This window comes from Eleutherodactylus coqui, chromosome 4 (assembly GCF_035609145.1).
Source record: "Eleutherodactylus coqui strain aEleCoq1 chromosome 4, aEleCoq1.hap1, whole genome shotgun sequence".
Classification (NCBI taxonomy): domain Eukaryota; kingdom Metazoa; phylum Chordata; class Amphibia; order Anura; family Eleutherodactylidae; genus Eleutherodactylus; species Eleutherodactylus coqui.
Window position 1 is genome coordinate 152,107,276 of NC_089840.1, and position 22,735 is coordinate 152,130,010.

A 22,735-nucleotide genomic window follows, 5' to 3' on the forward strand; every position below is an offset into this window, starting at 1 on the left:
GGTGGACACATCAGTGTAGTGAGTGGAACAGGGTAGACACATCAGTGAAGCGAATGGTACAGGGTGGACACATCAGTGTAGTGACTGGCACAGGGTGGACGCATCATTGTAGTGACTGCCACAGGGTGAATGCATCAGTGTAGTAAGTGGCATTGGGTGGATGCATCAGTTTAGTGACTGGCACAGGGTGGACGCATCAGTGTAGTGACTGGCACAGGGTGGACGCATCAGTGTAGTGACTGGCACAGGGTGAACGCATCAGTGAAGCGAATGGTACAGGGTGGATATATCAGTGTAGTAACTGGCTCAGGGTTGATGCATCAGTGTAATAAAAGAGACAGGGTGGATGCATCAGTGTAATGACTGTCATAGGGTGGACACATCAGTGTAATGACTGCCACAGAGTGGATGTATCAGTATAGTGAAAGGCACACGGTGGATGCATCAGTGTAGTGACTGGCACAGGGTGGAGACCGCATTGTAGTGACTGGCTCTGGGTGGATGCATTAGTGTAATGAGTGCTAGAGGGTGGATGCATCAGTGTAGTGAAAGGCACAGGGTGGGCGCATCATTGTAGTGAAAGTCACAAGGTGGACGCATCAGTGTAGTGATTGGCACAGTGTGGACACATCAGTGTAGTGACTGGCACTGGGTGGATGCATCAGTGTAGTGACTGGCACCGAGTGGATGCATTAGTGTTGTGAAAGGCACAGGGTAACATAGTAACATAGTATGTAACGCCGAATGAAGACAATGTCCATCTAACTCAGCCTGTTTATCCTCCTATGTTGTTGATCCAGAGGAAGGAAAAACATCCCCAGAGGCAGGAGCCAATTAGCCCATTTGGGGGAAAATTCCTTCCCGACTTCCCAATGGCAATCAGATTAATCCCTGGATCAACCCCTAATAGTTCCTTCCTGCCTGTATACCAGGACTAACAATTAACATAAGATTTATATCCTGTAATATCCTTCCACTCCAGAAAGACATTAAGTCCCCTTTTAAACTCCTCTATGGATTTTGCCATCACCACGTCCTCAGGCAGAGAGTTCCACAGTCTCACTGCTTTTACAGTAAAGAACCCTTTTCTGGGGTGGCGATGAAACCTGCTTTCTTTTAGATGTAGAATCTGCGACGGGCGTGGTTTTCCCCATGGACATGAGGCCTGGCCATTGCAAGATTTTGAGACTGTGTCCAAAGGAGGTAAAATGAGGACAATTAGGGAATTTAGCATTAATACAGCATTTGCGAGTTTTTTGACCTGGAAAGGGCGCTTGTTGTCCTCAGGGTAATTTGAGAGGGACGAATCTCAACAAGACGCTGCTGGGACTGATTAACGCTTCCGAGGATGCAGAGATGCTCAGACTGCACTGAGCCAATAGTGTCAAGCAGAAGTGTGGGCATATGACTTTCACCACTTTCCACAAATCACAGCTGACTTGCCTGCTGTGACTACCAATGATAGCACAAGGATCTTTGCTATGTGATGCAATTTGTTCTGTCATTAAGATCCTGACATACACAAATAGTGTGACCAGAATGCAGTGATTAAAAACAAGGAAATAAATGAAACATTTGAAACCATTAACAACCTGACAGACGTGTTACTGAGTCTGCTAAGGAGCATGATGTATTATTACATTCCTGTAGAAGAGCAGACCAGGTGCCACAGGGACACCTCTGTGCAGAACAGATGTTAGCGTGCACTAAAGAAATCCTGTGGCCCCTTCGATAACAGGATTGGAGGAGATTCCTACAGTTGGACCCGCAGTGATCAGAAGGGAACAACCCTTAGAGTGTCTTCTGATCTGCTGGGAGGGCAGTTTTCGAATCCGAGGAAAGCCTCCCATGTGTGCCCCTGTACAGATACCAGAATTTAAGGGGGCAGACAGCTGTTTAGTTCTTTCTTGTCATTTTGGCAATAGAGCAGACTGTAGCAATAATGATTTACTGATGCTGAATAACTTCTTTCTCTCAAAGGTCTTCAAGTGGTGCTAAACTCCATAATTAAAGCAATGATTCCCCTTCTGCATATAGCATTGCTGGTTCTTTTCATGATCATTATATATGCTATTGTTGGACTAGAACTGTTTTCTGGGAAGATGCACAAGACTTGTTATTATAAAGGAACAGGTAAGAATTGAAGTTAATAACATACGTATTTTCATATCTTCATACACATGATGATGATTTCCAGAATATCTGCTTAGTAGAGTTCTAGAACTGTAATTGAATGGGAAGTTGCTAACATCAGTGGATTCTAATAACATCAACAAAAATTGCATGAAAATGTATTTTTTTGCGTTTTAGATGTTAATCTAACGCCGTGTGTGTATTATCTAAGGTCTTGTCCACACATTACAGTTTTGCTGAAGAATTTGCATGTTTTTTGTTAGGCCCTGCTCACATCACCTTACAGCCTTTAGGGAGTATTTCCTGGAAGTATACATAATAGGACAGTATGTATGGCTGCAAAAAGACATGTGTTTGTTCAGTTTAGCCAATCATCCTACAATGTTGATCCAGAGGAAGACAAAAATCTCCATCAGGTAGAAGCCAATTTTCCCCATTAAGCAAAAAATTCCTTCCCAACTCAAAGAATTAATTTATGAATCACCAACACTTCTGAGTAATCACTGATATAACATGTAATAAGAAAGGCGCCAAGGCCCCTCTAAAAGCCCATTTAGACACAACGATTATCGCTCAAAATTCACTCAAAAGCTCTCTTTTGAGCCATAATCCCTGTATGTAAATGTGCCCATCTTTCACTTTTCTACCGAACAATGCATTTCAGTTTGGCATGAAATCCATTGTTCAGCAGAACAGTTGATAAGAAAGACCACCTGCTGTGTTCTGCCCGGTGAGCTGATTACAGCTGATTACATTGCCTTAGCTGTCAGCCCCCATGGCAGAACAAAGGGAATTTATTCAGAGAACAGCGGGTGATGTGTTTTCTGAATGCAGCTCCAGGTGGCTCACAGGCTACTAATTGGTACTAATAGGCATTAGTACCAAGTAGGTGTTTTATGCAAAGTGATCATTCAAAAGCCATCTTTTGAGCGATCATCTTTGTGTCTAAATGCACCTATATACTCTTATTGAGTTCACCATCACCACATCATCGGGAGAGAGTTCCATGGTCTTAATATTCTTATAGTAAAGAACCACCTTCTATGTCGATGTAGAAACCTTCTTTTCTCTAGATGTAGAGAGCGCCCTCTTGTTATAGTCCTGGGTATAAATAGATGATACGAGAGATCTCTGTACTGACCCCTGATATATTATACAGTACTGGGTATAATATAATACATGATGGTAGAGATCTCTGTACTAACCACTGATATATCTATACATTGCTATCAGAGCGCCCCCCTTGTTACAGTCACAGTCCTGGGTAAAGTAGAAGATGGGAGAGATCTCTGTACTGACCCCTGATTTTCTATACATAGTTATTATTATCTCTGTAGTGTCCTCTAATATATCTATACATAGTTATTAGAGCGCCTCCTTGTTACAGTCCTGGGTACAAATAGATGATGGGAGAGATCTCTTTACTGTCCCCTAATATATCTATACATAGTTATTAGAGCACCCCCTTCTTACAGTCCTGGGTATAATAGATGATGGGAGAGATCTCTGTACTGACACCTCATATATTATACATAGTTATTAGAGCTGGCCGGACACAGGGTCAGATTCCACTGTAGGATCCTGCATACGGAATCCGACCCGACTGTGTGCAGACACCTTATTAATTCGCCCTTCAGCTGTCTTTTTTTTAAACTAAATAACCCCTATTTTGATAACCTCTCTGGGTATTGTAGTTCACCCATTACACTTATTACTTTAGTTGCCCGCCTTTATACCCACTCAAGCTCTAATATGTCCTTCTTGAGTACCGGTGCCCAAAACTGTCCACAGTATTCCATGTGTGGTCTGACCAGTGACTTACAAAGAGGAAGAAGAATGTTCTCGTCTTGTGCCCTTAGATCTCTTTTGATGCACCCCATGAGACTATTTGCCTTGGCAGCAGCTGCCTGACACTGGTTGCTCCAGCTAAACTTACAGTTAGATAAACTCCACAAGTCCTTTTCCATGTCGATGTTTCCCAGTGGTTTCCCATTTAAGGCCTAGTCAGACGGGCGTTTTTTCGCGCGATTTGCGGATCGCATGACGGATCGCAAGTCGCCCGCAAATCGCCCGAAAATCTGCTCCCAGCCGCGTTTCATTAGAAACGGGCCGGAGCTGTCCAGCGCATTGCATTCAATGGAGACGGCAATAGAGCCGTCTCCATTTAAAGCAATGCGCTGCGGGCGAGCCCGGGATGAATTGTCGGTAAGGGCTTAAATATATAAGCCCTTTCCTGCAATTAATCCTAAAATGTGTTAAAATAAAAAAAAAATTGTATACTCACCTTCTGCCGGGAGCCGGAGCTCCGAGCGGCTGTCCTGCAGTGGGTGTGAAGGGGGTGTGAGTCAGACCTGCCCCCTGATTGGCTCAGCACTGAGCCAATCAGAGGCATGCCTCACTCACACCCATTCATGAATTCATGAATGGATGTGAGTCAGACCTGCCCCTGATTGGCTCAGCGCTGAGAGGCAGCAGTCACTCACCCATTCATGAATTCATGAATGGGTGTGTGAGTGTTTTCAGCCTCTGATTGGTCAGGGCTGTGACCAATCAGAGGCAGATCATTCAGCAGGCGGGGATTTTAAAGCCCCGCCGGCTGAATAGTGCCGAGAAGCAGTTCAGGAGAACTGACAGCGGCCGCGGCTGGACTCCGGCTGCAGCGGAAAGGTGAGTATACAATTTTTTTTTATTTTAACACATTTTAGGATCAATTGCAGGGAAGGCTTTATATATTTAACCCCTTCCCGACAATTCACCCCGCGCACGCCGGCAGCCCATTGCTTTCAATGGAGCGGCTGTATTGCCGCTCCATTGAATTCAATAGGCAAACATCGTTCTTCTCTGCCACAGCTGTTACAGCTGTGGCAGAGAAGAATGATTTGTCTTCTATATGTTCTCAATGGGGTCGGCGCTGCTGCCGCCGGCCCCATTGAGCGCATATAGAGAAGAGAACAGGAATCGCAGATTGCAGATAGGTGCGATCTGCGATTTTTTGTTCTATAATTTATCGGACGAGCGCATAAAAAGCGCTCATGTGTCCGATACCATTGCAAAGCAATGGTTTTATAAAATCACCGGACGCATGCGCATGCGCAAATCGCGGCTAATAACGCCCGTCTGACTAAGGCCTTAGTGTGTAATGGTGACATGTATTTCCTGCCCATGTGCAGAACCTTACTTTTATCAGTATTAAACCCCATTTGTCACTTTTCTGCCAACAACTTATCCCAATCCATTAACAACCGCATTCTGTCCTCTCTTGTGTTAATATCTTTACATAGTTTTGTATCATCTGTAAATATTGATATTTTACTGCACAATCCTTATACCAGGTCATTAATAAATATGTTAAAAAGAATAGGGACCAAGACTGACCCCTCTGTTACCAGACTAGTAACGGTGACCCCTCACATACTGCCCCATGAAGAACTGAAGAACAGTTTATAGTTATTTTTACTCTCTTTGGCAATAAGTCTCTCTGTTTCTATCTTTTGCTGTTTTTAACCACTTTTTACATAATTTATTTTTTACTTAATAGGTTTTTAGTGCTTCTTCGCTGCATTCTCATTTTGGTAGTTTAAATGCTTGCTTTTTATTGTTTACTGTCCCCTTTACCTTTTTATTGAGCCTCATTGATTTTCTCCTATTCCTACCCCTGTTATTCCTGTAAGGTATAAACGTCTCACAGTAAGTAATTAGGATGTTTTTAAGCATTGCCCATTTACTGTTTGCACTCTTATTTTTGAGGATGTTGTCCCAGTCTATGAGGTTAAGGGCATCTCTGAGCGAATTGAACTCGTCTTTGTAAAGTTTTGTATTTTTGTAGTTGCCTGACAAAACTCCCTTTTGAAAGACAACTATAAATTTATGATATTATGGTCAGTATTTTTGAGGCACCCCTAGAACTGCACCCCTGTTATTCTGTGAGGTCTGTTGGTTAACCCCTTAGTGACAAAGCTGTTTGCGCCTTAGTGACGGAGACAGATTTTGGAAATCTGACATGCGTCGTTCAACGTAGCATAACTCCGTAATGGCTTTACATATCCAAGTGATTCTGACAAAGTTTTTTCGCCACATGTTGTACTTCATTTTGGTTGTAAAAAGAGACCGATATAATTTGTGTATATTTATTAAAAGCGCCAAAATTGGGAAAATTTTGAAAAAAATGTCATTTTTTTCACATTTTCAACTGTAATATCTCAAATATGTCCAAACATACTGTACAAATTTTTGATAAGATATATATTTCCATCTGTTTACTTTATTCTGAATGCACATTTGAAAAATTTTTGTGTTTTTTTAACCATTTAGAGGATGTACAAATTTAACATTACTTTTCAGCATTTTGAGGAACACTTTGTTTTCCTGCACCAAGCCAAGTTTGCAAAGGCTCATGAGTGTCAGAATAATAGATACCCCCACATATGACCCCATTTAAAAAACTACACCCCTTAATGTATCCACTGACGGGTGTCATTAGTATTTTGACTCCACCGTTTTTTTTCAGGAATTAATTAAATTTAGAGGAGAAAAAATAAAATTTCATATTTTTGCAAATATGTCATTTTAAAGACAGATTTTTTTTCCTATAGTGCCCATGAAAATGAGGATTTACACCCCAAAATGGATACCCCCGTTTCTCCCGTGTTCAGAAACATACCCATTGTGGCCCTAATCGTATGTCTGGATGCACAATGGGGCCTAAAATGAAAGGAGTAGTCGGTGTCTTTTAGAACATAAATTTTGCTTGAAGGCGTCTTAGGCCCCATAGCACTTTTGTAGAGCTCTTGAGCGGCCAAAACCATAGAGAACCCCCACAAATGACCCCATTTTGAAAACTAGACCCCTTAATGAATTTATCTAGGGGTGTACTGACTATTTTTTTTTTTAATCATTAGATTTTTATTAGTTTTATCTTGATAACAATACAGCAGATGACAAGAATAAAGTAACATCTATATAAATTTGACATGAGTTACAACACAAATGCAAGTCTTCTGTTCATGAATCCAATTGTTGGGTCAAAATTCTTGAGAACAGTTGTGAGAATGTAACGTTACATAAATCCAATGAACTTATTCATTCTCTGTGAATTAGCAGAGCATTAACATAGCCATATTTTTCTGCCAGTATCCAGCAAGAGGCCAAAAATGAAAAGAGGAAAAAGAAGGAAAAGAGAAAGAAAAAAAAAAAAAAAAGAATTATATAACAAGAGAAAGAACGTTTAGAAAACTTTTAACGGGGATAGGGGGGGGGGGGAGGGGATGAAAAGTGGTTAGTTGGGAAACAGATGCAACCATGGGTTCCACTTATTTAGATATGCTGAGAAGCCTCCATTCTTTTGGGCGTAAAGTTTTTCATATATACTATGGTCTGATATTGTCTGGATTAGGTCAGTTATGGTAGGAGACACCTCGGTCTTCCACTTTCTTGATATTAGTAGTTTAGCGGTAAGAAGAATGTGGCAAGCAATCTTCCTCGATTGAGTAGGGAACTTCTCACTATTCAGTAGGAGAATTGCTAGTCTTGGGGACTTAATAGTAGTTGTTTTTGTAATTTTTCTTAAAAGGGAAAAGACTTCGTCCCAGAACCGCGTAAGTTTTGGGCAGCTCCAGAAGATGTGGTATATACTGCCTGGGAGGCCACACTGCCTCCAGCAGGAATCACTTGTATTAGGAAAGGCTCTAGCTGGGGTCACCGGGGTGCAGTACCATCTGGTCAACACTTTTATGTGGGCCTCGAGAATATTTGCATTAATGGTTGACTTGTTGGCCCATTCAAATGCTGAAATCCATTGGTTTGTTGTATTTCTCCCTCCCGTGTCTCTCTCCCAATTGAGAAGATGAACTTTTTTTGATTCTCTCATGTCGCCTGAAAGGGCGTCATAGCAAGTTCTCACAAGGGAACGAGACAGCGGCGTGGAGCCACTAAGGATCTTTTTATTTTCATTTGGTATGTTCACCTTCCAGAGTTGGGAGCTTTGAAGAAGGGAACGGATCTGGAGATATTTGAAGAATTCTCCCCTTGGTATAGAGTTGTGTTTCGTTAGGGTATGGAAGGGGACTATGTCCTCTCCTTGTATCAGGTCTTCTACATTTATTATACCCCTCTCAGCCCAAGATTTCAGACGTAGGTTGGGGATGAAATATTCAAGAGTCGAGATAGGTATTTTAATCTTGTCTCTTCCCTTCTGGTCTCCAGTTTTTTGTGCTAGCCAATTCCATGAATGGAGGGAAGCATGCATTGGAGGTGGCAGTAGGGCCAGGCATTGGATTTGTGGAAGTGAGGGTATTAGAGAACTTAAAAGAGAGGCCAGGAGAAGAGGTTTGGAAGGCTTGTTGTCAAGGAGGTGAGATTCAATTTGGAGCCAGCCTGGGCCCGTAGTACCCCTCACCCAATGTCTGATTTGATTGTTATTGATCGCATGTAGGTAAGACCACAAGTTGGGTACACCCAGGCCACCCTGTTTTCTATTGAGGTATAGGATAGACGCAGCCACCCTAGGCCTCTTTCCTCCCCAAACGAAGTTGGAGAGTTGTTTTTGAAATTTTGAGATTTCCATCCTGGAGATCGGTAAGGTGAGAGTGTGGAAACAGTACAGGATTTTAGGTAAGATTAGCATTTTATATAGGACAACTCGCCCTAGCCACGACGGTTCTTTAGCCGCGAGATTTTTGAGCTCCGTTTGGAGTTCTTCTAATAAGGGGGAGAAATTGGCAGAAATTATGTCGTTGATTGGAAAGCACAGTTTTATTCCCAAGTAGAGGATAGTTTTACTCTGCCACTGGAAGGGGAACTCCTTTTGAATGCTTTCTTTTAAAGAGTTTTCTATATTAATTGCCAAAATTTGTGACTTATCTATATTTAACCTGTAGTATGATGCCTTACTGAACTGTTGAATTGTTTTGCATACCTCTCTCAATGAAGATAAGGGGTGAGTGAGTAATAGAAGAACATCATCCGCAAATAGGCTGATTTTATGCTGTCTAAGCCCTGCAGAGATTCCTTTAATTTTAAGATTTATTCTGATAGATTCAGCAAATGGTTCCATAATTAATGTAAACAGCAGTGGGGACAGAGGACACCCCTGGCGGGTTCCGTTTGTTATTTTGAAATTTCTTGAGCGGGTGCCATCTATCAAAACCTCTGCGGAAGGTGAGCTATATAGAGCCTGAATGGCTCTAAGAATGTTTCCCCTAAAGCCGAATTTTTCCAAGGTGGCGAAGGCGAACCCCCAGTGGAGCCTATCAAAGGCTTTTTCTGCATCCAAAGCCAGGATCAGGGACGGCGTACGGTTCGCCTCCGCCGCCGAGAGCAAATTGAGCACCCTCCTGGTCCCATCTGATGCCTTCCTACCTTTTGTAAAGCCCACTTGGTCGCTATGAATGATTTGTGGGAGCACATTTAGCAGTCGGGCTATTAGTTTTGAATATATTTTTATGTCACAATTTAGCAGGGAGATAGGCCTGTAGTTTGCTGTAGAACTTGAGGGTTTACCTGGCTTCGGAATGGTCACTATGGTGGCCTTAAGCATCTCTTCTGGGAAGGTGCTACAAATGATGGCTTTATTAAATGTTTCAGAGAGATAAGGGGCCAGGTCCAGAGCGAAATCTTTATAATATTCATTTGAGAAACCGTCTGGACCTGGAGCCTTGTGGGGTTTTAGAGATTTAATTGCATTGAGAACCTCTGCAGGTGTTGTAGGGGTATTTAACTTTCCAAGTTGTTCTTCTGTGATGTGTGGGAGATCAATTTTATCCAAAAAGGTGTTAATCTGGGCTTTGTCAGGTTGTGGTGTTAGTGGGTCGTTGTGAAGATTGTAGAGTTTGGCATAAAAATGACTAAACTCATCAGCTATGTCCTGAGGGTGAGTTATTTTTGTTTCTAACCCGTCTTGTTTGATAAGGTACGGTATTTTTGCTGTCGCTTGACGTTTTTTTGCTATTTTGGCCATCAATTTTGAGGGTTTGTTAAATTCTGAGTAGTAGTTCATTTTTGACCATTTAGACGTTTTGTCGAACTCTTCGATTAATGATCTTCGGAGAATGAGTCGGAGATTCATCAATTCTTTGTGAAGCGTTAGTGTGGGAGAGGATTGCATACTTTGCTCTAGTTTTGTGATTTGTGAGAGAATGTTGGTTATGTAAAGTTGTTTTTTCTTCTTGTGGTAAGAGCTAATTTTAATTAGAATGCCCCTCATGAACGCTTTATGAGCGCACCATGTAGTGAATATGTTTGTGTCTGGGTTCGCGTTAATTGAGAAATATTCAGCTAAGTGTTGCTTAATATCCTGGTTGAATTGAGGAATTCTTATGAGAGAGGGGTTGATTCTCCAATTTCTCGGTGCTGGGGAGGAGTTAGTTACTCTAAGCGAGAGGTAGATAGGTGAGTTTGTTCTGACCATGTAGTGTTTCCTATTTCAGCGCGTAGAATTCCAGGAAGGGTCCACCTGTCAACTAGAAACAGATCAATCCTAGAGAAGGATCTGTGCCGAGGGGAGTAATATGTAAATTCCTTTGAGGATGCGTTAAGACATCTAAAGGTGTCATAAAGCGTTTCTTTGTGGAGCCACGGGGCCAGGACTGGGGAGGTTCTATTTGTGGAACTGGTGGAGTCTGTTTGTCGGGGACCATATTGAAATCGCCACATATTATGAGTTTACCTACATGCGATTTTCTTATCTTCTTGAGAGTTTTGTTTAAGAAGGAAATTTGGGAGGAGTTTGGCGCATAAATGTTAACCAGAGTTATTTGAATATTATTAAACAGGCCTACCAATATTATAAACCTTCCATGAGTGTCAATAATTTGTTCCGTAAGGGAAACACTGATGGTGTCCCTGACTGCGATCAACACCCCAGCTTTTTTCTTCTCCGCACAGGATAAGAAAATGTTTGGGTATTTTCTGTGGGAGAATTGGGGGTGGGCTGAGCTCGCGAAATGCGTCTCTTGAAGGCATAATACATCTACATTATTTTGAAGGGCGTCTTTCCAGACAGATGATCGCTTGAAAGGGGAGTTTAAACCTTTAGTATTGAGGGAGCATATTTTTACAGCCATGGGTTAGATAGATACGCGATGAGGAGGTCACGAATCTCTGTTATAAAACCACTTTTAAGGGAAGGAGCATAAGGGAGGGAAATATGAACCTGTGTAACATAGAGAATCAGCCAAAAATACCAGAACAAGTGGTCTGGTATGGAGCTTTTCCTAAGCTCGGAGTTTGATAGCCGATGGAACATGAGAAAACACAGCAAAACCAAAATATTTCTAGCAGGGTCAGGAACCTGCATATTTTCTGGGGGAGAGAGTTCGCCTGACATATAGGAACCTCCAAACTATGATATAGGCGGAGACATTTCAGCGGGGAGAAGGGGAGTGGGACCCCTCACGAGGCTTTCCAGGCGGGTTTTTATCAGCTTTGTCCTGAAGTCTGTCCGAGATAGGAATGCCCCAGGATGTTAGGATCTTTTCCCCTTCTTCAGGGTTGTTGATAATGAAATTTGATCCCTCTTTGTGGAGAATTAATTTTGTGGGGTATCCCCATTTATATGGGATTTTTTCTCTTCTGAGTGAGGTGGTTATATGAGTGAATGCCTTTCTGGCTTGGATAGTGGCGGCCGATAGATCCGCAAATAGCTGGATACTTGTGAACTGAGAGGGAAGATCCGGTGCTTTGCGAGAGGTGTACATGAGGGCTTCTTTGATATGGTAGAAGTGGATTCTCGCTATAACATCGCGCGGGATGCTGTCTGGGAGGAATTTTGGTTTTTGTAGGCGATGCGCTCTGTTGATGATGAGTTCTTGAGAGGGGGTGGAAGGAAGCATTTTTTTCATCAGTTGTGTTAGGAAGTCTTTTAGCTTGGGTGGGCTAACGTTTTCAGGAATACCCCTAAATTTGATATTGTTTCGTCTGTTGCGGTCTTCTAAATCCGCCATTTTAATTTTAATCTGGGACACATCTTCCTCTAATGAGTAGTGCGCATCTATGAGTGTGTTGTGAGAATTAGTTAATTCCTCCATCTTATGTTCAATATGTGTGGTTCTTTCCTCCACGTCTGCAATCGAGGTGCTAATACGTGATGAGATAGAATTGAGATCTTCCCGCATGGAGTTTCTTAGTGCCACCATCATTTCTTTAATAAATGCTTCCGACGCGGGTTGGTTTGAAGAGGGAAGCCTGTCTATCAGTTCTGCACTGTCTGATGGGGGAAGTGGTGATTGCAAGGTTGTGTCTAGTCTAGGTCTTCTTTTGTCTGGGCTGACTGAAGGAGAGAGGTCATCTCCTGAGGCCAAACTGAGGTGGGGCCCCATTTTTGTTGGGAGGGAGTTGGTGTATGTAGTGGATGCTGCAGCCTCACTCACCTCTCCCATCTTTGAAGGGGAACGGGCCTCTCCTCCTCCGGAAGCACCCGGGCCGCCCGGCGTAGATCCCAGTCCTTGCGGAGAGTCCGGAGACTCGGTGGATGGGCCTTCCGGAGACGCTGTGAGCGTGGGAGCTGGTCCTCTTCTACTGCTGCGGACCGTGAAAAAATCAGCTACGCGCTGAGGAGAAGGTTTTGTAGATTTGCGGCGGGTCATGGCAGACAGGCAGGGGACAGAAGAGACACTCGTCAGTGAAAGGGACCCCTTGAGTCTGTAAAGAGAAGTTTCGGTTAACCCGGAACGGCGTTCAAAACAGTGCGTCTTACTCGGACCTTAGATCACCTCTCCACGCTTCCCTATTTTCTGGTGAGAGTACTTCTTCACAAAAAGCTTGGACATGAGGGGTTAAGCAAGAGTTAAGAAGTCTCCCACCTCTGTACCCTGGTGAAGCAGCATATGTTTAGATGCAGAAGGGTTCTTCTCCCCAATCTATTCTGGGGTGAGTAGGCAGCACAATGTCCCAAGTATATCTCTTATGGGCACCAAGGGGTTAACAGTAGATGTGCACTTGCCTCCGCTCTCTGTTAAGCAGTGCTGGGACCCCAAAATGGCGTTGGACAGCGGTGGGTTTTTTTTCAAGGGGCAAGCCTCCCCCCCTGGCACTGATGGAATAGAGTGCCGATGGGGAAATCTCCAGAGCGGGTGCGAGGTATCCGCTAGCGGCAGGGTCTTCCCCAGGCTCCGGTACAACAGTGTGCTCGTTAGAAGCCCTCAGGGCTTCAATCACCGGCAGCGCGGGGCTTGCTAGAGGGCACTTGCTTCTCCTACCTCTGATGTTGCAGGGCTGCCGGTTGGTATCCCGGGACTGACAGCGGCCGACGGCTCAGAGCAGCGCTCAAGACAGGCTTCTTACCCGCACGACAGGGGTTGCAGCTGTATACTCCGGGACGGCAGCTATCTGCTGAATGAGACTCCCTGCAGCGCCGAGTCCCCCAGCCTCTTCCAACAGAGGAGAGAGAATGTCAGGGGCGGCAGGTGCACCGGCGGACCTCAGCAAGCAGTGGGGATGTGTGGGAATCTCACCTCCGCTATCCTCCCTTATCGGCACCTGCGGGGGATCCCCCAGGCAGCCGCGGACCCCTCAGGACCGCTCGTCGGGTAGAACGGGACCTCGCCCTCCACAGGTGTGGCGGGTGGCTTACAGAGGATCCCAGGCGCAGTGGACGCGGGAAAGCCAGAAGACCACCAAACACCCGACCAGCCGTCAGGCGGACCCTCGCCGGTAACTCAGATGGTGACGAGGTATCTAAGGATCAAGGTAGGGTGGATGAAATGTCTCCAAAGTCGCTTTTTGTTGCTTTAAAGAGTTTAGGTTCTCAGAGCTCCAAGATCAAGCGGCCATCTTGGTGCTCGGTTAGGCCACGTGTACTGACTATTTTGACCCCACAGTTTTTGAATGAATTCTAGCAAAGCAAAAGGAAAAAATTGTGATTTTCGTTTTTTTGTTAATTCTGTCATTTTATAAACAGCTTTTTTTGTACAGCACACACATGAATAAAGCCTTGCACCCCAAAATGGATACCCCTGTTTCTCCCGTGTTTAGAGACATACCCATTGTGGCCCTAATCTTATTTCTGGATGCACAACGGGGCCCAAAATGAAAGGAGTAGTCGGTGGTTTTCAGAACATAAATTTTTTAGGCCCCATTGCCCACCTGTAGAGCCCTTGAGCGGCCAAAACGACAGAGAACCCAAATAAATGATCCCATTTTGAAAACTAGACCCCTTAACGAATTTATCTAGGGGTGTACTGTGTATTTTTACCCTACAATTTTTGAATAAATCTAAGCAAAGCAGTAGGAAAAAATTACAATTTTCATTTTTTTGGCAGTTGTATCAATTTAAAAACTGTTTTTTTGTACAGCACACATAGGAATGAAGACTTTCACCCCAAAATAGATACCCCCATTTGTCCCGAGTTTAGAAACATACCGATTGTGGCCCTAATCTACTTACAGGACACATGGCTAGGCCTATAATGGAAGGAGCACCCGTTGGATTTCAGGGTACAACGTAATAAATTTCAGGCCCCATTGCCCACTAATAGAGCCATTGAACATCTAAAACGATAAAGAACCCCCTCAAATGACCCCATTTTAAAAACTAGACCCCTGAACGAATTCATCTAGGGGTGTACTGCGTATTTTGACCCCACAGTATTTGAATGAATCTAAGCAAAGCAGAAGGAAAAAATTACAATTTTCATTTTTTTGGCAATTTTGTCAATTTAAAAAGTGTTTTTTTTGTACAGTGTACATAAGAATGAAGACGTTCACCCCAAAATGGATCCCCCCATTTGTCCTGTGTTCAGAAACATACCCGTTGTGGCCCTAATCTAATTATAGGACACATGGCAAGGCCTATAATGGAGGGAACACCCGTTGGATTGCAGGGCACAACTGAATAAATTCCAGGCCCCATTGCCCACTTGTACGGAATAAAAATTGACACCTTAAAAAAATCCCCCCCCCCTCCGCGCCCTTTTCAGCGTTTCTCAAATCTTGGATAAAAGTAATAATGTGAACTGTGTAGGATTTCCGAAGACAGGGGTAATTACGGAGGCTGGTTGGGATGGGTACATGGGCAATAAAACCGAGTATCCCCCCTCCTCTCAAGCATTTTGGGGGTATTTCGTGACCTCAGTGGTGGGTATGGGGTGTAAAAAGTGGCTCCTGAACTGCAGAAAGGCAAGCGTTCCCGGGGCTTCTTGTAAATTACGTATTAGAGGTAGCGGTCTGAATAACGCCGGGCTCACACGGCCGTAGGTGGAATCCGCTTGCGGAGGCCCGCAGCGGATCCCAGCTGAGTGTCGGCCGTGACCCTGCGTACGGCCACGTAATGTACTGCGCATAACTGCCTATTCACACAGGCGGTCATGCGCAGTACATTTTTTTTTGTTTGTATTTCCCGCACCGTCGCTTACCGATGACACAGGTACCCGCAGCCTGTATACAATGTAGTTGCGTATAGGCAGCGGGTATATCCACGACCAGAGAGCACAATGGGCTCTATGTTGCTGATATCCACATTAAAATAGAACCTGCCGCTTTCTCTTTTCTGCGAGTGGATTACGCAGTTCCAACCCGCTGATGTGAATGTAATTGTGTAATCCAATGCGATTGATCTGCGTATTACCGCGGATCAGACGCATGCAGAATCCATAATTCCTATCCGGTCATGTAAGACCGGCCTAAGGTAGATCGCTACCTTTTTATCACGTGACTGGGGACCGCTCAATGAGGCCACCCGTCACTGCTCCAGGCTCTAAATTTCCTGGGGCTCGAGCCCCTCTGTGCACGCGCCCGATGATTGACATCGGGCGCGCAGACGGGGACTTCGGGACATCGGGGAGGACTTAGGTGAGTATTTTCACCTCCCCTCATGGATCTGATCCATGAGGGGAGGTGAAACTGACACTTTTTAAAAAACTTCTCTGAATCTTTTTGCGATCGCCGCTATCCAATGGATAGCGGCGATCGCGGGCCCGGGGACCGCTCACCGCGGTCCCCGGTAACACCTCCTGGTTCCCGGCTACCTTCAGGAGGCAGGAGCCAGGAGATTTTAAATTTGCTGAGGGCTCCTGGGCTTCTGCGCATGCGCGTGACGTCATTGCAGAAGACCGGCGGCAGGTTCGGGAGGACCAGATTCTTCGGGGCTAGCACGGAGAAGGCAGGTGAGTATTTTCAGCTGCCCTGATGGATCCGATCCATCAGGGCAGCTGAATCTTTACTTTTTTTCACTGTTTTATTTACTTTATTGCGATCGGCGCTATCCATCGGATAGCGGTGATCGCAATGCCGGGGGTGACTGCCCGCACCCTGGGATGACAGCTCCATGCTGTCAGCTACCTGCGGGCACCGACAGTATGGAGCTGTCACGTCCTCAGGCAAGTGGGCATTAATCCTAAGAGGATGCATAAAACTACATCCTCTAGGATTAAAGCCCACTTGCTGAGGATGTAGTTTCCCGATGCGGCCGTCGTTAAGGGGTTAATATTAAGTCCACAATGGCCATCTCTCTAGTCGGGTTCTGTACAAGTTGAGTAAGGTAATTATGTTTTGTTAATGACAGAAACTTGTTACCTTTATGAGATCTGCAGGTTTCAGTTTACCAGTTTATATTCGGACAATAAAAGTCCACTATAATAATTACCTCATTGTGATTTGCTGCTTCCTCTATTTGCTTTGGTAATAGATTTTCAGTAGCTTCTGTTATATTTGGTGGCTTATAGAAAACTTCTATGAGGATTTTGTTATTGTTTTTCATTACATTTATCTCTACTAGAGATGAGCGAACGTACTCATCCGAGCTTGATACTCGTTCGAGTATTAGCGTGTTCGAGATGCTCGTTACTCGTGACGAGTACCACGCGATGTTCGAGTTACTTTCACTTTCATCTCTGAGACGTTAGCGTGCTTTTCTGGCCAATAGAAAGACAGGGAAGGCATTACAACTTCCCCCTGCGACGTTCAAGCCCTATACCACCCCCCTGCAGTGAGTGGCTGGCGAGATCAGGTGTCACCCGAGTATATAAATCGGCCCCTCCCGCGGCTCGCCACAGATGCATTCTGACATAGAGGAGGGAAAGGGCTGTTGGTGCCGGAGCTGCTATAGGGAGAGTGTTAGGAGTATTTTAGGCTTCAAGAACCCCAACGGTCCTTCTTAGGGCCACATCTAACCGTGTGCAGTAGTGTGGAGGCTGCTTTTTGCAGTGTTGCACATTTTTTTTTTTGTATATCGGCCGTGCAGAGCATTGCGCCCTGCAGTTATACGTACTCCAGGGCCAGTAGTGGTGGTGAGGCAGGGACAGAAGACATATATTTATTGAATATAGGCAGTGGACCTTTCCAAAAACATTTGGGAAAAAAAATCTATTTGGGCTGCCTGTGACTGTCCTCAGTGTACTGGGTCTGTGCTAGGTGTAGTTGTCCTCCTAATTCATACGCAGCCAGCTAAGTGTTACAGCAGGCTTGCGCAAAATTATTTCCTGGCTCTGTGTTGGCTGTTACATCACCGCTGTATTCCTGTCCACAGTGCAATAGTCTGCAGTTATTTTACATACTCCAGGGCCAGTAGCGGTGAGGCAGGGACAGAAGACAAATATTTATTGAATATAGGCAGTGGGTCTTTCCAAAAACATTTGGGAAAAAAAATCTATTTGGGCTGCCTGTGACTGTCCTCAGTGTACTGGGTCTGTGCTGGGTGTAGTTGTCCTCCTAATTCATACGCAGCCAGCTAAGTGTTACAGCAGGCTTGCGCAAAATTATTTCCTGGCTCTGCTGTGCGTTCGGTAAGCGAAGTTAGCCTCCAACCACAGGCCAATAAGCGGCACATTTAATTACAGCGTTCTGTTTCTGCACTACTGGTAATACACCATGCTGAGGGCTAGGGGTAGGCCTAGAGGACGTGGACACGGGCGAGGACGCGGAGGCCCAAGTCAGGGTGTGGGCACAGGCCGAGCCAGTGCGGTGGCCAGGGGTAGAGGCAGGGCCAGACCGAAAAATCCACCAACTATTCCCAAAGTGCCCCCTCGCGCCATGCCACCCTGCAGAGGTCAAGGTGCTCTACGGTGTGGCAGTTTTTCACAGAGATGCCTGACGACCGACGAACAGTGGTGTGCAACCTTTGTCGCGCCAAGATCAGCTGGGGAGCCACCACCACCAGCATGCGCAGGCATATGATGGCCAAGCACCCCACAAGGTGGGACGAAGGCCGTTCACCACCTCCGGTTTGCACCACTGCCTCTCCCCCTGTGCCCCAACCTGCCACTGAGATCCAACCCCCCTCTGAGGACACAGGCACTACCGTCTCCTGGCCTTCACCCACACCCTCACCTCCGCTGTCCTCAGCCCCATCCAGCAATGTCTCTCAGCGCAGCATCCGGACGTCGCTAGCGCCACTGTTTGAGCGCAAGCGCAAGTACGCTGCCACGCACCCGCACGCTCAAGCGTTAAACGTGCACATTGCCAAATTGATCAGCCTGGAGATGCTGCCGTATAGGCTTGTGGAAACGGAGGCTTTCAAAAGCATGATGGCAGCGGCGACCCCGCGCTACTCGGTTCCCAGTTACCACTACTTTTCCCGATGTGCCGTCCCAGCCCTGCATGACCACGTCTCCCGCAACATTGTACGCGCCCTCACCAACGCGGTTACTGGCAAGGTCCACTTAACAACGGACACGTGGATAAGCACAGGCGGGCAGGGCCACTATATCTCCCTGACGGCACATTGGGTGAATTTAGTGGAGGCTGGGACAGAGTCAGAGCCTGGGACCGCTCACGTCCTACCCACCCCCAGAATTGTGGGCCCCAGCTCGGTGCTGGTATCTGCGGCGGTGTACTACTCAGCTTAGGAGAGAAGAGGCACACGGCCCACAAACTGCTGCAGGGTCTGACAGAGCAGACCGACCGCTGGCTTGCGCCGCTGAGCCTTCAACCGGGCATGGTCGTGTGTGACAACGGCCGTAACCTGGTGGCGGCTCTGCAGCTCGGCAGCCTCACGCACGTGCCATGCCTAGCCCATGTCTTTAATTGGGTGGTTCAGCGCTTTCTGAAAAGCTACCCACACTTGTCATACCTGCTCGGAAAGGTGCGCCGGGTCAGCGCACATTTCCGCAACTCCAAGACGGACGCTGCCACCCTGCGGACCCTGCAACATCGGTTTAATCTGACAGTGCACCGACTGCTGTGCGACGTGCCCACACGGTGGAACTCTACGCTCCACATGTTGGCTAGGCTCTATGAGCAGCGTAGAGCTATAGTGGAATACCAACTCCAACATGGGCGGCGTAGTGGGAGTCAGCCTCCTCAATTCTTTACAGAAGAGTGGGCCTGGTTGGTAGACATCTGCCTGGTCCTAGGAAACTTTGAGGAGTCTACCCAGATGGTGAGCGGGGATGCTGCAATCATTAGCGTCACCATTCCTCTGCTATGCCTCTTGAGAAGTTACCTGCAAAGCATAAAGGCAGACGCTTTGCACTCGGAAACGGAGGCGTGGGAAGATAGTATGTCGCTGGATAGTCAGAGCACCCTCATGTCTATATCTCAGCGCGTTGAGGAGGAGGAGGAGGAGGGGGAGGAGCATGAGGAGGAGGGGGAAGAGACAGCTTGGCCCACTGCTGAGGGTACACATGCTGCTTGCCTGTCATCCTTTCAGCGTGTATGGCCTGAGGAGGAGGAGGAGGAGGATCCTGAAAGTGATCTTCCTAGTGAGGACAGCCATGTGTTGCGTACAGGTACCCTGGCACATATGGCTGACTTCATGTTAGGATGCCTTTCTCGTGACCCTCGCGTTACACGCATTCTGGCCACTATGGATTACTGGGTGTACACACTGCTCGACCCACGGTATAAGGAGAACCTTTCAACTCTCATTCCCAAAGAGGAAAGGGGTTCCAGAATGATGCTATACCACAGGGCGCTGGTGGACAAACTGATGGTAAACTTCCCATCCGACAGCGCTAGTGGCAGAAGGCGCAGTTCCGAGGGCCAGGTAGCAGGGGAGGCGCAGAGATCAGGCAGCATGTATAGCGCAGGCAGGGGAACATTCTCCAAGGCCTTTGCCAGCTTTATGGCTCCCCAGCAAGACTGTGTCACCGCTCCCCAGTCAAGGCTGAGTTGGCGGGAGCACTGTAAAAGGATGGTGAGGGAGTACGTAGCCGATCGCACGATCGTCCTCGGTGACGCCTCTGCCCCCTACAACTACTGGGTGTCGAAGCTGGACACGTGGCCTGAACTCGCGCTGTATGCCCTGGAGGTGCTTGCTTGTCCTGCGGCTAGCGTCTTGTCAGAGAGGGTGTTTAGTGCGGCTGGGGGAATCATCACGGATAAGCGTACCCGCCTGTCAACCGACAGTGCCGACAGGCTTACACTCATCAAGATGAACAAAGCCTGGATTTTCCCAGACTTCTCTTCTTCACCAGCGGACAGCAGCGATACCTAAACAATACGTAGGCTGCACCCGCGGATGGAAGCATCGTTCTCTATCACCATCAAAAACGGGGACATTTTAGCTTCATCAATCTGTGTATAATATTCCTCCTCCTCCTCCTGCTCCTCCTCCTGAAACCTCACATAATCACGCCGAACGGGCAATTTTTCTCAGGCCCACAAGGCTCAGTCATATAATTTTTATAAACAATTTTTATACGTTTCAATGCTCATTAAAGCATTAAACTTGCACCTGAACCAATTTTTATTTTAACTGGGCTGCCTCCAGGCCTAGTTACCAATTAAGCCACATTAACCAAGGTTTCACCTGCCCTCTGGGTTGGGCATGGGCAATTTTTCTGAGGTACATTAGTACTGTTGGTACACCAATTTTTTGGGGCCCTCGCCTACAGTGTAATCCAATTAATTTTTCGCCCACCTGCATTACAGCTGACGTTACATCAGCTGTGTTGGGTACTGCAATGGGATATATTTATGTACCGCCGGTGGCTTCCTGGCACCCACCCATGCTGTGGGTCCACACGGAGTTGTAACTGCATGTGTCCACTTCTAAAGAACCCCAGTCTGACTGGGGCATGCAGTGTGGGCCGAAGCCCACCTACATTTAATCGGACGTTACCTCAGCTGTGATCGGCACTGCAATGGGATACATTAATGTACAGCCGGTGGGTTCCAGAGAGCCACCCATCCTGTGGGTGCACACGGAATTCCCATTGCGGAGTTGTACCTGCCTGTGACTATTTATAAAAAACCGCGGTCTGACTGGGGCATGCAGACACCTTGACAGAATGAATAGTGTATGGCACATAGGTTCCCCATTGCTGTGCCCACGTGTGCAGCTCCTGATGGCGGTGGCACAGGATTATATTTCTCATTGCTTCTGTACAGCATTGTGGGCTATCGCCCCGCCCCTTTTAAAGAGGGTCGCTGTCTAGCCGTGCCAACCCTCTGCAGTGTGTGCCTGCGGTTCCTCCTCATGGCAGACGCACTTATAAATAGACATGAGGGTGGCGTGGCATGAGTGCAGCTGAAGGCTGCGCAGAGACACTTTGGTGTGCGCTGTGGACACTGCGTCGTGCGGGGGGGGGGGGGGGGGGCAGCATGTAACCCAGGAGAAGTGGCAGCGGAGTGTCATGCAGGCAGTGATTGTGCTTTGTTGGAGGTAGTGTGGTGCTTAGCTAAGGTATGCATTGCTAATGAGGGCTTTTCAGAAGTAAAAGTTGTTGGGGGGGCACTCTTGCCGCTATTGTGGCTTAATTGTGGGACCTGGGAACTTGAGATGCAGCCCAACATGTAGCCCCTCGCCTGCCCTATCCGTTGCTGTGTCGTTCCCATCACTTTCTTGAATTGCCCCGATTTTCACAAATGGAAACCTTAGCGAGCATCGGCGATATACAAAAATGCTCGGGTCGCCCATTGACTTCAATGGGGTTCGTTACTCGAAACGAACCCTCGAGCATCGTGATAATTTCGTCCCGAGTAACGAGCACCCGAGCATTTTGGTGCTCGCTCATCTCTAATCTCTACTCATAGAGATTACACATGCTTATATCCCTCACATATATCTTCCTGTAGTGTGGGCTTTAAACAGGAGACAAACTTCTCCCCCTTTCCGGTTTCTACTATCGTTTCTAACACAGACTGTACTTCCGTAAGTTCACTGCCCATCCACAGCTTTTATCCTACCAGGTCTCAATTATTCCCACTATGTCATAGTTTTCCTAAGACATTATTACTTCCAGTTCATCAACCTTATTGGTTAGATTTCTAGCATTAATCACCATACAGTTTAGAAAGTTTTGGTTATTTTGTTTATATTAATTGTATCCTTATTAACTGCTCCACCCCCATTTTCATTAAGGCCCGTTTAGACGAGACAAGTGTTGGGCAAACGATGCCCGATACTCGTCCCCGCACATATTAGCTCTAGTGCTGCTGCACCAAAACCTCAAACTACTTATCTGAAGAGCCACTAAAAGATCCACGGAAACCAGATCCAAAGAAGTCCTCACTCCACAACAGAAGAAGACTGCACTGAATTTGACCAGCACAGAATCCAGACCAGGAGGGAACTAAAAGCCCTCCCTAATTCTCCCCAGGTGTACACCAACATCTGACATACCCATCAGAGTCAAAGAAGAGTAAATGCACAGTCAAGCTCAAACTAACACAACAGTACCTTCTAAAGGGAAGAAGGTACTTTTTAGAGGGGGCCTCTGGACCCATAGGC

At 46.4% G+C, this 22,735-nt stretch overlaps 1 protein-coding gene across 1 annotated transcript in view; it reads left to right on the forward strand.

Moving 5' to 3' along the window:
* The window catches only part of CACNA1S (calcium voltage-gated channel subunit alpha1 S), a 1,022,072-nt gene that overhangs the window by 112,586 nt on the left and 886,751 nt on the right, over positions 1 to 22,735 (forward strand). Inside the window, exon 6 of the mRNA XM_066600322.1 lies at positions 1,981 to 2,133. Within this exon, the coding sequence (XP_066456419.1) occupies positions 1,981 to 2,133 (153 nt within the window). The remainder of the gene's footprint in view (positions 1 to 1,980; positions 2,134 to 22,735) is intronic.